The sequence below is a fragment of the Cydia amplana genome, chromosome Z (assembly GCF_948474715.1).
Source record: "Cydia amplana chromosome Z, ilCydAmpl1.1, whole genome shotgun sequence".
Classification (NCBI taxonomy): Eukaryota; Metazoa; Arthropoda; class Insecta; order Lepidoptera; family Tortricidae; genus Cydia; species Cydia amplana.
The window spans coordinates 14,544,463-14,561,769 of NC_086096.1; the positions used below are offsets into that span (position 1 = coordinate 14,544,463).

The following is a 17,307-nucleotide window of genomic DNA, read 5'->3' on the forward strand; positions in this document are numbered from 1 at the left end:
ATCATTTAAATATTACGAAGGCGTTGTTTTTTACCCGACATCGCGACGCAAAGGAGGGTAATGTGTTTATTTATTTGAACTAAACCATATTCTATAGTGTGTCAAAGGTAGCTGCTTTGATAGTGCACGACACCTTGCACTTTGTGACTAAGTATGCGCTGAAACTTGGCACAGTTGATTCTTAGCTGGTCTTGAGTTGATAGAGACCGGGATCCGAGAGGGGGGAGAAGTTCGACGCTGCCGCGCTTCATTTAAAGCAACATTTCTCTAAAGCTATAGGTATTAGGGCATGTGATATATCATTTCCAGATAAATTAAGGATGAGGAATCTATTTATAGAACAAAAACAATGCACTTTCTAACAAAAAAAATCAATAAAGTAGAACGGACTAAAAAAAGGATTTTTTTTTTTATAATTACCTTTTTTTTCAAAAGTATACCAGAAATCTCAAAACAAAAAATATAGTCGTAAAGATACATTTATCTAGTTTACAAAAAGTTTAGTTTATTATATAAATCTGTTGAAACATGGGAGATAAAAAACAGAGATGTGAAAAATACTTTATAAAAAGTATTTAAATACAAAATACAAATACTTCCTTGATATACTATTTCAAATGCAAAATACAAAATAGTTTTTGAATTTGTATTTAAAATACAAAATACGAAATAGGTATTTTCAAAATACTTTTTAAAAATACAAATACTTTGCGATAAAAGGTACTCTGAATAGTGAATACCTAGTCTGAATTAAAAAGTATTACTCAGAATATCCGAATTGAAAAGACTCTCTTCATTCTTTGAAAACAGTGTGTCAATCAATCCTCTATCTAAAGTGCAAATTTCTAGTTGTTTGCTCATATTAACCGGAAGGATGGATGGACGATGGTTTATAACGGACAATTTTTAAAAGCATTAATTTAGATTTGTAATGTTTTACAGCTAGTATAATGCCTCTCGTTAGTGTGATGAAAACGTCTCGTTTGTGCAGAAAAGTTTCATCAGGGCAGAAAAGTTTGTTCTCCTCTCGTACCTTGAAACCCTCGCAACACTCAAGATTCCACTTTTTTAACCACTCGCTACGCTTGTGGTCATGTGCGACGTTACTAAACAGATTCAACAGTATGAGAGAGTTGCCAGGATTGTAACATCAGAAGAGATTGTAACTCCTACCTACATTACCTACTATAAAGTATTTTGTATTTTGAAAATAGAAAATAGGTCCCAAAAACTATTTCAAATAAAATACAAAATAGTTTTCTTCAAAAGGTATTTAAATACAAAATACAAAATAGGTATTTTGCATTTAGTATTTGCATTTTAAATACAAGTATTTCAAATAAGTCACATCTCTGATAAAAAATAATATTCAGCGTGGGTCAGGGTGATCTCAATGCATGATCGTCCGTGAAGTAGGTTTAAGTACGTACGGTTACCATCAGTTTGTCACTGACATTAACGCCGTCGAGAACGTAATTTACTTTCTATACATCTCGCTCGCACTCGCATATTCGTGCAAACGGGATGTATAGAAAGTAAATTACGTTCTCGACGGCGTTTATATCAGTGACAAACTGATGGTAACCGTACTGTTTTAAACACACGAATGGTGAATATATTATTGTTTTAGGTTTGTTAGCGCCACTTGCATCATCCCACTAACCCGGGGTTAACCGGTTAAACCTGGAGTTACCATGGTTACCAGTACAATTTGACACTGTGTTAATGGTTTAACCGCTTAACCCCGGGTCAGTGGGATGGTGCAAGTGGCGCGTAGTATTTTGAATGAAACAACGCAATGTACATTTATTTTATATATTACAAGATATAAAAATCCAAGCCAAGCGGACCCCAGGCTCCCGTGGATGAGCCGTGGCAAAATGCCGGGACAACGGAAGATGATGATGAAGATCCACTGCACAGTCATACCGAGGTCTGAACATTTAAGTTGCCTGGTTTTCCAATTGCACCAGCCGCGGCACTGTTTTATGCATTTGCAGTATTTGCACCTGACAATTTCTAAACCTGCTTCTATTATATAATTATTAACTTACATGAGCCGTTATAATTAGAGATAAATCGATCTTAACCGTTTAATTTTAAACTCATATAAAAGTTACAGTCATTTCACTCCTTATTAACAAGGTAGGTAGGTATAGGTACTTACTGAAATGTTTCCAGTCCAATGGCGCAAATATTAACCTTTTCATAAAATTGCAATGTTCTGATTCTCACACTTACTTAAAAATGACTTTATTAAATTAGTAGCATGAGGGGCACGACACACAATGCATTGCGCGAAATGTTATGTTAGATAACACGTTACGTCCCGGACCGCGGCCGCGGCGCCGGTCTCGGACTCGCCTCGTAATCCCGCTGTCTCACGCAGCCGACCGATCCATAACGCTACGGCTTACGTAGGCGAACAACGCGCGAACGCGGCGCGGCGCGGCGAGGCGGCGACGCGGCGGCGGCGCGGCGCGGCGCGGCGAGGATGAAACAAACCGTTGATACGTATAGGTGTGTCCTACTCGTACGTGAGCGATTTAGCGCGCCGCGTTCGCGCGATGTTCGCCTACGTAAAACGTAGCGTTTAGTTGGTTTTGTTCATCATTGCTTTTCTGGACTATTTAATTATTAGTGCAGATGGAATAATCAAGCTGGACTTAATCTGCCATTAGTAGGTAACATATATGTAAAAGTCTCATGTAAACGTTTTGGTGTTATACTGTAAGTTAGTTTATATTGAAATAGATGAAATTAATGAATTAATAAAATACTTCGCTAATACGCTTCAAGCTGGACTTAATCTGGCATTAATAAAATACTTCGCTACGACTGTTTACGACTTCATAGGATACTGTGGAGGTACTCGTACACTTGTGGTAATGGACATGGATTTCTTAATGTCTTGAAACTCTTGAATGATACGTATTATACAGATTGTGACACCTAAGGACGATACTTATGGTCTTGTTTGCAGTCCTGTATGTAGCAGGTACTGTATTACTTTCCCACTCTAGCAGAGCAAACACTTGCCTTCTATTTTTAAAGGACTGTGACAAGCAAGACCCTGAGTATACTCGGTGTATTACACTGATATAAAAAAATAGGAAGAATGTGATAGAAGTTTGAAAATAGTTATTTTTGATTGGGAAAGAGGCAAAGTTGTGGTAAATTGGTACTTAATATTGATAGGTACCCGGAAAACGAAATGATTCAAAAATGTTCTTCGCTATACCTACTAAATAGTAGAATCTTGAATCTTTTTGAGTTTACCGCATTTTGGTCAAGACACCAACGTCCACAAATGTTAGTTTACTCGTTTTAAATGATACGTAAATATTACTTAGATCTATAGCGGAGGGGTACCTAGTTAGACACGTGCTATATGAATATTAATTTCCTTATCAATGCGTCAAGGTCATTAATTTTTCTAAATACCTACTTATGTTCTACTTATAGCGCATTCTGACAGGAACAAACACAACAACACTTAACATATAGAATATGTCTATTGACAGGATATTAAATACTAAAATACGTATGACATACTTACCTACACAAAAAAATAACGATCAAATTGGCATTTTGTCAAAGCAAATTGCAACTGGATTATTGATACCTACTTAATATTGCTTTCAAGGTTGTCTCTACATCTCATGACAATACATTATGCATTTTTTTGGTATTGCTGACAACAGTGCCAACTTTAGCCAAACTAAGGTACAGTTGTCATGTCACTAACAACTAACAGCTATCGAACTAGTATTAGGTATATACATAGAATTAGATGAACAAGAACAACTATCAATCTTCAAAAGTGTGACCAAAAATGAAATGCAAGTGTGTGCGTAAATTGTCTATGTGAGATCAAAAATAGTGATGTCAAGTATACAACATAATGATAATCTGTCGATGTTTGATTACTTTATCGACTACTTTTTCAAATGTGTTATTTTAAATGTAAAAATTCTACGACATTAAGACGTATAAATAACACTTGCACTGCGTGTGCTATCAAAATCCTTGCAGATTTATCTTAATGTAACTCTTACTGTGTTTGAAAGTGAAGTTTAAATTTATTGCTAAACATGAGCACCTTCAAAAAGGTATAACATTCGTTATTATTTCCAGTCGGTTATAAAAGCTGATGTCTTGTGAAGAAATAATTACATAGCTATTGATATACCGGCAAGTTATCGATACTGTCATATGAACATTTTGTCAAGCCCTAGCGTAAAGTAACAGATTATGTTTTTACACAAAATATTTTAAATTATAGACTAATATGATAAAATATTAGCACACAAAGGAAGAAAAACTTATAATGAACTGTATAAACCGGCTTCTTACACTTTTTACGCTGTTAATTTGACAAAATATCGTTATGAAAATTTCGCTCGGAATATCATAAATCCTCTGAAATGAGTATTTGCTTGGATTACTTGGCCCTGTGACACTGCAACCCGGCACACTACAAGACACCATCTTCACTGAATTACTTTATTTAATACTTTTCGTCCTAATCCGTGTATATTTTTCAAATTGAAAATTACCGTGATACGCTCTTGGCCGTCAGCGGCCGTCGTCAAACTCAAAAGTGGTTACGTTTTCTCATTGGTAGTCCGACTCTTTCGCACTCATGGGATATTCATATACGTGATGGCTTCCCTTTCGCACACTTAAGCTGTCTGTCAAGCGCGAGCGGATTCTAGGTCTGTGGGTATATATGTATTGTTGTCGCAACACTTCGTCCATGTCATCACGAACAGGAACATGAATCGGTAAAAAAACGTATTGCTAGATTTTTTTTATATCAAACATTTTTTCACCACACCAGCTCATACAGGCTCTCCTTACTCTTCAAAAACTGATGAGAATGTTGCATTTTATCCACAAGAGGGCCAAAGTTGATGCAAATTTTTGAGTAAACTAGTATAGGTATTAGTTGGTTGGTAGAATTGACGTTTTTTTAAATGATTATTTTGAATAAGTAATTAATATTTAATAGCGTTCATTTGGATTTGGATTGCAAACATTTTAAGGTTCCGTTGCCATATTGGCAAAGACGAAACCCTTATAGTTTTGTCATGTTCGTCTGTCCGTTCATCTGTCCGTTTGTGTGTCACCGCCATTTTACTCAAAAACTATATTTTAATTAAATTTGGAAAATAGGTGTATTTTGTGAGCTGCTACTTTACCTACCTAGTTTATTTTTACGGGGGGCACTCCGTTCATGTAGGTAGATAGAGGTATCGCGGTAAGAGAACTTTAAAGTCGCGCACACAACAACAAAACCATGTAATGACAGCGAGATTTTGAAAATAGTGTTCTGTTTAGAATAGGGTCCCGTTTTACCCAAAGGGTACCCTATTCCTAAGACACCAATGTCCGTCTGTCTGTCGGTTGTATCTTACGAGTATGAAACGGGATCTAGACAGTTGAAATTTTCACAGATGATGCATTTCTGTTACCGCTATAAAAACAAATAAATACATACGGAACCCTCGGTTGGCCAGTCCGACTCGCACTTGTCCGGTTTTTATTTCGTACTGATAGTAAGTTGAACCCGCGCCAACTGCACGATGGACCAAAAAAGTTTTTCAAGGTTTTTTATTTATAATTTAGCTTAATATCGTGCGCTTGATTCACATTAATTCATTCAATACTATTTTAGCGATTAGTAGGAAGGTACCTAATCTGTGTCGCCGTGTGTGTAATCAATCATTGACTTCAACTCTCCTGCTGATATACCTATATACAGTCAAAGTATTAAATATCGACACGGACTAACTGCCAAAAATATGCACACACTAGTTACCTTAACCTTTTCGACGCCGTGTCAAACACAAAAGCTGTCACGCTGACGCCACGTCACCGGGGTGTCAAAACTGAAAATGAACTTTATGCATATTGCACGTAGGTCTATGTTGCTCTGTGGTCTGTGACCGATTAATCTGTCAGCTCCCACGGCTCATATATGAGCCAGAACGCTTATGGTGACGTCATATCGTGGGATTCGACAGGTTAATCGGTCTTTGGCGTTGAACCTACGGTGCCGATATATCGGTCATTGGCGTCCAAAAGGTTAAGGTCGTGTAAACAAATACATGTTTTTGGAACTTTGTCCGCGTCGATATTTAATACCTTGACTGTACCTAAAAGTAAAAACAAACTACAAAAATCAACTTGTGGATAGATCTATAAAACAAATTTAAGGTTTCTGAATAAGTTTTTTTACTTAGTAAAGGGTACAGAGAAACTTTTTAAAATAATCGTTTTAAAGTCCAAAAATCGCGTCATGTCAGTGACAGGGTTTAGCCCAAAAATGATGAAAACCTGTCGAATCCCACGATATGACGTCACCCATAAGCGTTCTGGCTCAAATATGAGCCGCTGGGAGCTGACAGATTAAATAATTTAAATTAAATAAGCCTTAATCCATATAAGAGACACTTTTAAATACAGATTTAAATATTTGGTTTGTGAGATCTTAGTGTGGTGTGCCTGCCAGCATAGGCCTCTTCCAACTCTTTCCATTACTGTCTGTACAGGGCTTCTCTGGTCCAGTCGGGTCCTAGAGTAAGTTGGATGTCATCTTCCCTTCTGGTTATTTGTTTGCCTTTTGTAATTAAATAATACTGAAACAATTTCAGAGATGGAAGGGGCCTTAAGTATACTTATTTATTTATAGTTAGCGCACAGGCACAGGGTTGTTATAGGTACTTACCTATCGCGTACCGACTGCAGGTGACTCAACCGAGCAATTGTACCAGGGCCCATAAGTCTAGCCTGGAAATAAGCGTTACCTATTATAAATTACAAATAGTCTGTTGTAGGCGTTTACTCGCATGCGTTTGGAATGACAGAGGCCCAGAGGCTATGTAGCTGTCGCAGCCTCCGGACCCACTCACCGGATAGTAGTCAAATTTCAAAGAGTACTCCGCCAAGGTCGCGTGCTATTACATAATCGCATTAATCGCTAGCGCCACAAAATGGAAAAATAATAGACAGGACCGTCAACCACGTAGTGACCGTAACAGCAGGACGTGCTTCATCTTACGAAAGAACTGCGGATACTATAAAGAATGCACACGACAACTACCGTCACGCTAAACTATCATGAGATATTTTATATTAATTATCATTTTCTGTTTGGCGTTAAATATCTTATGTTTGATAAAGTGTCGAATATTTAAAATCTCTCATAGTATTTTTGAAGTAAATCTATTTCAATAGCTCGATATTTCTACAGCCTAGGTAGTTGCTAGTTGTTGTTAAATCGAAACAGCGTATTGAGGTCGCTTTAGACACCTAAAGCAGCTAATGGCTACTCGCAGAGTTAGCACGAATTTAACATAATGTGATACAAGCCATATAGGTATAAGGTACAAGTAATTGGTTACTTATTTAACTATACAGAAATGCGAGTGTCAGACATGTTTGCATTAGAGATCATAGCCATATCTATCTACTGTATCCAAGTGAATACCGAGGCATACTTATATTAATTTAGACTAGTGAATGATAAAATATGATAACCAACCTACCTGTATTCCCTTCAAGCGAAGTTCACAGGTGACGGTTGGTCGTTCGTTGATGGTTATATGGTTTGATTTTGTCTAAATCAACGTTTCATGGGGAAAATATTAGTTGAGTCGGGATCGGGATCTCCAAACTGCAATGTAGTTTAGTCGAAGGAGTCATAGTTGAAACATTTATAGTCCGACAAGAAATTGTAGAAAAATATTGAGGGCGCCACTTCCTACGTAACGGTCACATTTTTGACGCAAAATGCTTATACATGGCAACCATAATATTTTTTTGAGTTCCATCTTATTTAGTTTCTCCTATTTTATGTCGCACTATAAGTCGATGCCTCAGTACCCTAATGAACTGTCGTAATGTTTCTTTTGTGTCTCGCAACAAAACATGAACACGAGACACGGCGGCCGGACTGCGCATTTATTACCAGCTCCTTATCGATCGCCGCGTACGATCTGTCTCGTGGATCGTTGCTCAACTATTAGACTGAATTCTCGAGCGCCGGATTATCGTTCGCATATCGCAATAATTACTCGCGATTGAACGTACAAAAACTCTTATCGCATAACGATGTTTCGATGCACGCAGGGAAGAATTTATATGTAAATTATTTTATCTACTATCCATATTAACATAACTTTTCCATAGAGCCTGTGCGGAAAGAGAAGCGTCGTGGAATGTATTGAGCCTCATACATTCCATGACTCTTCTCTTTCCGCACAGACTCTAACATGATTAATATAATACAGTAAATTTATACATTTAGCGTTTGCGTCAAATCCGTTAGTTCTGATTTTTTGATGTTGGCCCAATGCATAATCCAAGTTTGTGACCTCGAGCGCCGAACGCAACTTTGTCAAAAATCGAAAAAACGGCGAAAATTTCGGGGTTTTTTTTAGTTTTGAGCGATTCTAACCCTAAAGGACTAGTTTTTGATAGTACCTTTCTTAGAAGTTTTTAAAGAAGACTAAATTTGTTACAATACGAGATTAGAACTGTCTCTGTAGATTAAATAGTTTCGGAGATAAAGGCTTTCAAAATTAAGATTTTTTTGAAATTGAGTTCGTATGCTAAGTGAGTGCAGTGAGTATGCACTTTTGACTCAGGCGATGCCGGTTGGCACGATTGTTCCTAAGGTCAAACAAAGCATAAAAAAAAGAAAACCGACTTCAAAAATAATAAATTAAAAATTTTCCCTTTTGCGCTCGCAACGTAGATGTTTGAAGCCGATGCCAAGCCAAATACACTTGACTTGGCACCTATGGGTAACTAGGTACACTACTGCAGGCCTATTCTGGGTGCACGGCTTTATCCTGGCGGATACCGTTTTATCACGCTGTCACGTAGACAAGAACGACCATCATATCGTACTGAACTACCTAGGTACGAAAAAAGATAAATATTAACTGTGGTAGGTATATATACTGAAGCCATACCCCTGGCATAGGATTATGCACTACAACTTGTAACTCCGTATACGAATAAACTCGTGTGGTCTGTACCCGTACTATCATGAGTCACTGACAGTGTCAAAACTGACATATACGCTAACGTCTACGTAATTTACTTTCTATACATCTCACTCGCACTAATATACGAGTACGAGCGAGATGCATATAGAAAGTAAGTTACTTTCTCGATAGCGTGTATGTCAGTGCCAAACTGGTGGTAGCCACACTGATAAGGGGCGGTACTTATAAAAGTAATTATTAACTTTTTTAGCCAATAAATGTAAAAACACATGTAAGTATAATAGTTTAATAGTACATATTACTTAATCAATTTTTATTGGTCTTTGTAGTAGGCTGCTACATCCATTAATAGAAACGCCTTAAATCTAAAACTACACAATTTTATAATTGCAGACCTACAACGTTTCCCACATGCACCGTTCATTTCCTAGCCATTTACAGTTACAACAAATTACTGAGCGGCAGTCTCGCTCTACTCCTACATTATTTAATACATTGCACAATAGCCGTTAAATTGGCTAAAGTAGAATCATACATTTGTAATCATTAAATCAATGTAATCTTATAATTTTATACTTAGAATTCACGAGGTGTGGCTACCAATTGTTGCCAATCCCAAGTAAAGAAAAGTATTTGGATTTCGAAAAAAAATGTGTTGTTCTATTTGGCAACGCGGAGCAATTAACACACGGTTGTAACGAAATTTGAATAATTTAGAGCAACCTCATCGCCGGGTCTTGTAATTTACAGGCAGTCAACATGTACGTTAAGATTTGACGAAATGTATGTAGAATGGTACCTATGGACATGAAAACTGAAATATCACTTCGTAAAGTCAGTATCGAAAGTAGGGCATCAAATTATGCTTCAAATGTATCTACGATTCAACAGATATATGTTTAAATAGGTACGTAAAACAAATAAATGATATGAGATAATTTTAACGCGAACTGTACCTACAGATATATTCCTTGAATATTCAGCTTACAGTATCGTATTTACCCAATCTGGATCGGTTGGCGTTATCTGCGACGGTAGCACGATCGCATTTTTATCGCTTTGTCACCATGCTTGTCACGTTCTAGCAAGTATGTAAGTGCGAAAGTGACGGGCATGGGCATAGTGACAGGCGATAAAAATGGAACCTAAGCACACAACGACAGCGCGCTTTCGTATACCTATATATTATGTCTTCCGTCTTTCTCGAATAACATAGCGTTTTCTTAAACTGGCATGGACTACCAACTGTCCAAATTGTTACAAACATCCTGTATTTGTTGGTGTTTGTCAAAGTTTAGATGTACTCTGCGATGTAAGTTATTTGAAGACAACGAACTACTTTTAGTATTATTTAGTAGTGATTGAAGATCCTCTGAGAGATATATTGTATAATTTAAATCAGTAACAGCTTATTTATTCTGAATGCCGTTTCCAATGCATACTGCTTATAAATAAATAAATAAAAATGTTATGTACATTAAAATTGCATGCCAAATATTAAATTTAAATACTCAAAACGAAACTAAAATTAAAATACTAATTTAATACGTGCAGCGGAAATCTTGCTCGTACAGTAACCATACCTATACCTACAGTAAGTACCTAACTAATAAATACTTATTAATATTTACTGTACTAGCTGTATAACCATGAGACCATACAACCATTTTTATACGAGGACTTAAGTTTTGATATTAAAGAACAAAATTAGGTAAGTAAGGAAACAGTGTAAGGAAATAATAATTTTCATTGTCACCATTTTACTATACGCCTACACGTCTTTGTAATTACACGACGGATTACCATATAACTAAAAATTATAATGAGTTTTATCTAACACAACTATGTTATATGCAAATGAGGCCGATTTACGTGAATGAGGTTTTCAATCACCTGGACAACATACAAGGATCTATGAATACAATACACCTTTTATCGCAAATTTGGATATGTATATGTGTATAAAATCTTTGTGTGATTTTGGATTCATTCAGTCTTATTTGGTATTTCATGTAAGTAAAAAATATTTTCATTTAAATTTTACTCCTGATGATGTGATGGCAGGTAAAATGTCGAGATTCGATCGTTGAAATACACTTAATATAGGCCAGTCGGAAGGCTAGCTGGTGTTGTCAATCAAAACATGTTATATGCGTACATTTCACGCACTTGATGATGATGATTTAATTGTCTGAAATAACGCAGTAGAAACAACGATAGTGGCAGTGTACTTAATAGATATCTACTTACAACGGAAACTGACTGTGAACCTGGCTACTTTTAAAATGGTATTGACCAAATAAGAGCGCCGCTTAATTGGGTTCAATGAAGTGAATATATGTATAATAAGTAATAACCTATAGCAATCGATAAGGGAACGTCCATTAATTACGCGAGGGGTTTTTGACGATTATTTGACCCCCTCCCCCCGGTGAGATTTGACCCCTCCCACGCCCCCTTGATCTCACGTGATCTTCCAAATTTTGTAATTTGAGATAAATAATTACGTTTGATTTATTAAACAAAACCTAACTTGCTTTATTATTTTTACTAAGAGTAGTAAAGACGACTGGGACCGAATGTTTAGTAGGTACCTATATCAATATTGTCTGAAAAGAAATATGTGATATTTGCGATACGTGAAATCAGAGGGGGTTTGAGACCCACGTGAGATTTAGTGAGATTCGTCTTGACATCCTTCTCCCACCACTGACGCCCTCACGTAAGGACGCCCCCTAAACATGTGTTTTGTTTACATAATCTAATTCATTCGTCTGAATCTATATTATAAGTTGGCCATAGAAATCACTAAGTACAGTGTAGGTATCTGGTTGTGCTACTCGCAGGCCTCCTACATGGCAGCGAGTTCTTTCTTGACAATATTTAAATAGTCTTGAGTGGCCTCGGCCAAATCGCGGTCCCCAATCGAGGGGTCGTCGAGGCCTAAGCTGTGCCGGGGGCTGCCTTCCTCCGCCTGCCGCTGCTTCAAACGGATTTCACGAAGCCGGGCTTCAAGGATTTTTTCTCGTTTTGTCTCGCGTTCAAATATCTAAATGCATTTAACCAAATTTATACTCTTGCTAGGAAGCTGAAATGTAACCTTCCTAATGATTACACATACTTTTATAATATTGTTAAAGGAGTAAACGCTCTTGAACATTTCATCTAGGTATGTACTTAAAACACAACACTGCTGATTGTAATACCTAAGTGGTAGTAGATCCCGAAATATTGTATTTTCAGTCAAATAAATAAACAGAAACACGTTGAATGTAACTTACCGCCAACATGAGATTCTTGTCATTTTTGTCAGATGTAGTCATGGATGGTGACAGTTCCAACATAAAAATAGAGCCTTTTTGAGTACCAACAGCTGCTAGCGAACCCTGTAAAAATTTGAATTCTTAATGATTTTGTTATTATTGGCACTGGCAAATCCGGCTAGGTAATTTGATTTAAGCCCTTAAACTAGAAACATTAGACGGCGCGCGAACTCACATGCGATTTTAATTATACTTGGTCAACCAGACCTCGACAGTAGAAAAAGGCGGCAAATTTGAAAAATGTAGGCGCGAAGGGATATCGTCCCATACAAAATTTGAATTTCGCGCCTTTTTTTACTGACAAGATTTCGTTGACCAGCTATACATTGCGGACTGTTGGTTACGTCCAATTCAACTGACCGATCAAAACCCCCAATGTAATGAAACTCGCATGCGAGTTCTCGCCTCGTCTAAATGAGCCCATGAGTCATTATGACATTCGGCAATTTTAAGAATGAAACATTTTTACATTTTGGGAATAAGTTGTTTTGAAATTTGGGACAAATATTATACAAATGCCATTATGAAATTGAGTTAGCAATGAAACAAAAGCAGAAATTCGATCTTTTAGGAAAGGTTCGTGCCTAGCTAGATAACCTAATTGGTTTGCCAACGTTTTGCTTAGGATTTAAGTACACGTGTAAATCCTCAGTAGGTATATACTATCGCTGTCTATAGAGGGTTTTGTACTCGAATAATTTGGAAGGATCCAAATTTCATCACTATTAATATTCAAGCAGGTAAAATGTAGGTATACCTACCTGCTCGTGAATCCTGACTTTGACGAGGGGGTCATCGCCCAAATACATCGTAAGGATGGGCTTGCACTGGCTGCGCAGGAAGTCCCACACCGAGATCACACCATCCGCGCCCGTGCACAGCAGCATGGAACACCTGCCGGTTGGTGTACTTCCGTTTGGGCCAAATACCTTTCGCCAAATATCACTTCCCAACAAACTTATCGCAGTAGTTTCATTTTCCAAATGAATCTTTAGCAAATTTACACTTCGCATTTTATTTGTTTGGTCAAATTATCATTTGGCATCATTTTACTTTGTTAAATTTTAATAAGACCAAAACGTTGTTAGCGAACAATGTCACTTCGCAAATTTGACAAATAGGCATCTCTATTTAAATTTGTGTTACTGTTGTGTATAGGTTAAAGTCTACGTAATTTAGGTGGGTGGGTTAAGGTTTGAACTGTGATCCTCACAAAATGAATCCCTATCAGAAAAGTGGGTTAGGTTAGAACTGCGACCCTTACAGAAACGAAATGGTACCGTAGGTACCGTAAAACCTCCCAACTATAGTCCAAGGCTCCCAACTATGGTCTAATATTGTCATTTTTTCGTTCAGTTGTGTCTTTTACTGTATTTTTTGTAGTTCTAAGGCAAGGTATGTTTATAAATGGAAGAAAAAACTCGGAGTAAACCAAAAGGAACATTGGTATTGATACTTAATTTTGAACTTGTGGACCATAGTTGCATACGTTGCAGAATTGGACTATGGTTGGGACATTTTACGGTACTAGAAAAAGGTCACGAAGTGGATTAATGCATTTAATAGGATAACGAGATGTTATATATTTGCATGACATTTTAAATTAAAATGTGGCTAAAACTTTGGTCGTCATTTACTATTTTTGTGTTAACAATTATTAGTTTGGTGTCATTTCCTTTAATAGGATAGCAAGATGTAGGTACCTAACTAATTTGATTGTCATTTCACATTAAAATGGAGTTTACTATTCTTGGCAGTAAACATGTTTTTTTTTGACGTTACATTTTACTATAGCTAGTGATCAGTTAAATACTAGCCAAATAAAAATACTGCAGGCTCTCTCCATTTGGATGTAAATAGTATGCCATGCATTATTTTGGGAAATGTTATGCCTAACGATACATTTGACTAAATAATACTTGGTAAAATGAAGCTGGACCAAGTAATTTTTTGTTAAACAATAACTTGCCAAAACAGAGTTTGGCTAACTGTAAAATTGCGATAACTGGTTTTGCCAAATATTATTTTTGCAAATGATAATTTGTGCAAAATAGTTTGGGATGTGAGACTTTGGGAAAAAATTTTGGCCCATTCATTAGTAAACCATTGTACAATAAGTAAACGAACCTCGTGGGACTCCACGTGGCGCAAGTAATTTTGTGGCGCGTCGGAGCCGTCGACAGCACGGGTGAGTCATGGCAATCCTCGCTCCACACTTGCAGCCTCCAGTCTCCCACGGACAAGAAGTTCTTCAGGAAATACGGATTGCGCTCCAATGACCGCACCGAGCCACTATGTGCTGGGTACTGTAAGCACATTATGATCTAAAATTTTCAAGTGTAAAATGTTGTATGTAATGATGACAACATAAGCTATTTAAATTTCATGATAGGTACTCGTAATAAGTGCCGACGAACTGATTACCGGTAGATGGACCAGGTGCCGGCAGCTTTCGCCTCATAGAGATCTGTTAAACTTTCTAAACAATCAGTTCAAGTACTGAGCTTTCGTTTAATTGTGACAAATTGACAATATATCTCACCAGGATTGGGAATTTATCCAGTTGAGTTTTTCCTTTCCGGTTGCCGTTAACGACGAAACCGTTGTCTGTTCCCACCATGAATCGCGTAGGGATAGTGAATTCGTACTCCATCGTGCTAATACCGTAAGCAGTTGCCATGTTAGGAACATCAAACGAGTATTTGGCGATATCAATAATCATTTCTTCAGTGGGCTCTGACATATTTCGCGCGTCCCACCATTTACACACACCATCGGGTCCGCCCGAAAAGAATTCAAGTCCCGACTTGCTGTTTATGAAGAGCACATTACGCACCATGTCACGGTGCGCCACGTGCGGCGGGCACACCGACACCGCTTGGCTCCCGCGCCGTATGTCAAACACCACTACCTGACCGGTAACTAGTCCTCCCGCCAACATAGTGCTATCCTTTGGATTAAATTGTAAATCCAGTAATATGGCTGGAGGCATTAAATTCATAAATGGCTCCGCGGGAGTCTCCACGTCCCATACGAATCCGAAGGTGCTGCCTTGTGGATTACGGTAGAAATTCATATCCACGTAAGTTACAGCAAATCGCATTTGACCGTCGGGCTGCCAGCAGATGGAGGAGACGGGGCGGCCTTGCAGAGGATCGCGGTACACGTTGACAGTGCGCATCATCATCTTCTCTACGGGCGGCAAACTAGCCATGTCCGAGTAATATATTTTGTACATATCGATGGCATTATTTTGCAGTGCGTAGTGTTCGATACCCTGTACAATTTATTAGGTAACCATAAAATAAGAGCATTGAAAATAAAAACTAAATTTTGTGTTTCGCTAGTGCACGTAGGTATCATTTATTTCAATCAGTAGATCGAAATTATTGTTTAGGTACAGACACTTAAAATCACGAGTATTGAAGAAGCTTACGGGGCAGCAAGCATTGACGCAACTGATATATTCATCTTCCTTTTCGATCTTTCGGCGGTAACGTTGCGTGGCTTCGGGGTCGAGTATATTGACATCCTTGGGCCAGCCACCTTCGGAGTGGTTGATACCCGTCGTAGTGTACTTAGCTCTACAAAATAGGTATATTTTTAGACACACGTCAGTAATAGTTTGCCAAAGAGGTATCTATGGTCGTGTATTCATAATTCATAATTGTTAGAAAATATATGTGGCGTTCCATGCCTAAAAGACTCTTATGCTCCATATGCATAAGGACCCTTCGCTAAGGAAAGCCACATATAAACAGATAAGAAGTTTTTGAAGCAAAACGATTTGAAGGGACATTCGTTTCTGATAGGTACCACAAATATTTGACTTTATTCACGTCGAAGTCATTGAAGGCATCTAAATATATATAGGTTCAGCCCCATTTTCCTCATTTAGGGGATGAAATTGGGATAAAAAGTATTGTATCTTCTTGTTCGGGGCTCAAAATATGACACACGAGGTAACAGACACTCTGCTCCGGAAATCGCTCTGGTTTCTGATACCCACGGGTCCTACTGTAACTGACAAGTTTTTGTTTATCTACCGCTTTGTGTTGATTTCATGTTGGGAGAAGTTCGGAGTGTTCTGGGTGGCCTGGTGTACTGGGTTCCGCAGTATAAAAAGTTTCTGTTCCACGGGGTTAGGCAGAATGGAGTCGCACAACTCTGGACCCTGTTCACAGAACATGGGCTGTTTTCCGAAATCTCGTCGCTTCTTTATATACGAGAAAGTTTCCATTATACAATGATTCGTAGGCCTTTTCTAGAACAAATAAAATTAAATACTATATTTAAAATATTAATTACTAGACAATAAAACTATGTAACAACTAAAAACTAGTAATATGGGAAGGAAACATGCACGAAATCGACGTTATCTGAAATATGTCTAAAACAATTGCTGGAGTTTTTGACAAGCTTAGCACTTTTTACTTGCCTTGCCTCGTGACAGATGGCTTAGACTCAAAGAGTAGTATAATATATATATGCTTAGACTTCATCTATAAAAATATTATGTCTATGGTTTAGACTGTTAACCGTTAACCAATGGTTAACCACGTTATCTAACCACTTACAACCCCTCTGGTGTTGCCTCCTACATCATAAAAAAAAAACATAGAAAAGTCTGGTTAGCCAAATATTGTTTACAGATATTTCCTTATAGCTGGTCAACCAAATCTTGACAGTAAAAAAGGCGTGAAATTCAAATTTTGTATGGGACGATATCCCTTCGCGCCTACATTTTTCAAATTTGCCGCCTTTTTCTCCTGTTAAGATCTGGTTGACCAAGTATATATGACCAATGATGATTTACAAAAAAAAAGACAGTTGTCGTTGTCGTTCATTCATATTGTTCGCGGTTTATGTAAGGGGTTTAATTTAAATAATATTAATTATGAATTTATGACTATACCGAGTGAGGTGCGCCAACTATTATTTAAGCTCGTAAATAAGAACGACCA

The 17,307-nt window shown here is 37.6% G+C and overlaps 2 protein-coding genes across 2 annotated transcripts in view; one reads left to right on the forward strand and one right to left on the reverse strand.

The window, feature by feature from the left end:
• Nucleotides 1-17,307, forward strand: part of LOC134661164 (fibrinogen alpha chain) — a 95,906-nt gene that overhangs the window by 56,216 nt on the left and 22,383 nt on the right. The window lies entirely within an intron of this gene.
• LOC134660990 (dynein axonemal intermediate chain 2-like) lies at nt 11,872-16,614 on the reverse strand. Its single transcript, XM_063516879.1, has 7 exons — nt 16,390-16,614; nt 15,780-15,927; nt 14,886-15,620; nt 14,471-14,649; nt 13,105-13,237; nt 12,302-12,406; nt 11,872-12,069 (listed from the first exon to the last, which is right to left on the reverse strand). The coding sequence occupies exons 1-7, from the start codon at nt 16,581-16,583 to the stop codon at nt 11,872-11,874; spliced, it is 1,692 nt and encodes a 563-aa protein (XP_063372949.1). The 5' UTR covers nt 16,584-16,614.

What these genes read in the sequence shown, in the direction of transcription:
- LOC134660990 (XM_063516879.1), bottom strand. Translation starts at nt 16,583, where the DNA reads ATGGAAACTTTCTCGTATATAAAGAAGCGACGAGATTTCGGAAAACAG. An exon ending in CATGAAATCAACACAAAGCG is followed by an intron (nt 15,928 to 16,389) that starts GTAGATAAACAA and finishes CCTATTTTGTAG; the next exon opens with AGCTAAGTACACTACGACGG. An exon ending in GCGTCAATGCTTGCTGCCCC is followed by an intron (nt 15,621 to 15,779) that starts GTAAGCTTCTTC and finishes TAAATTGTACAG; the next exon opens with GGTATCGAACACTACGCACT.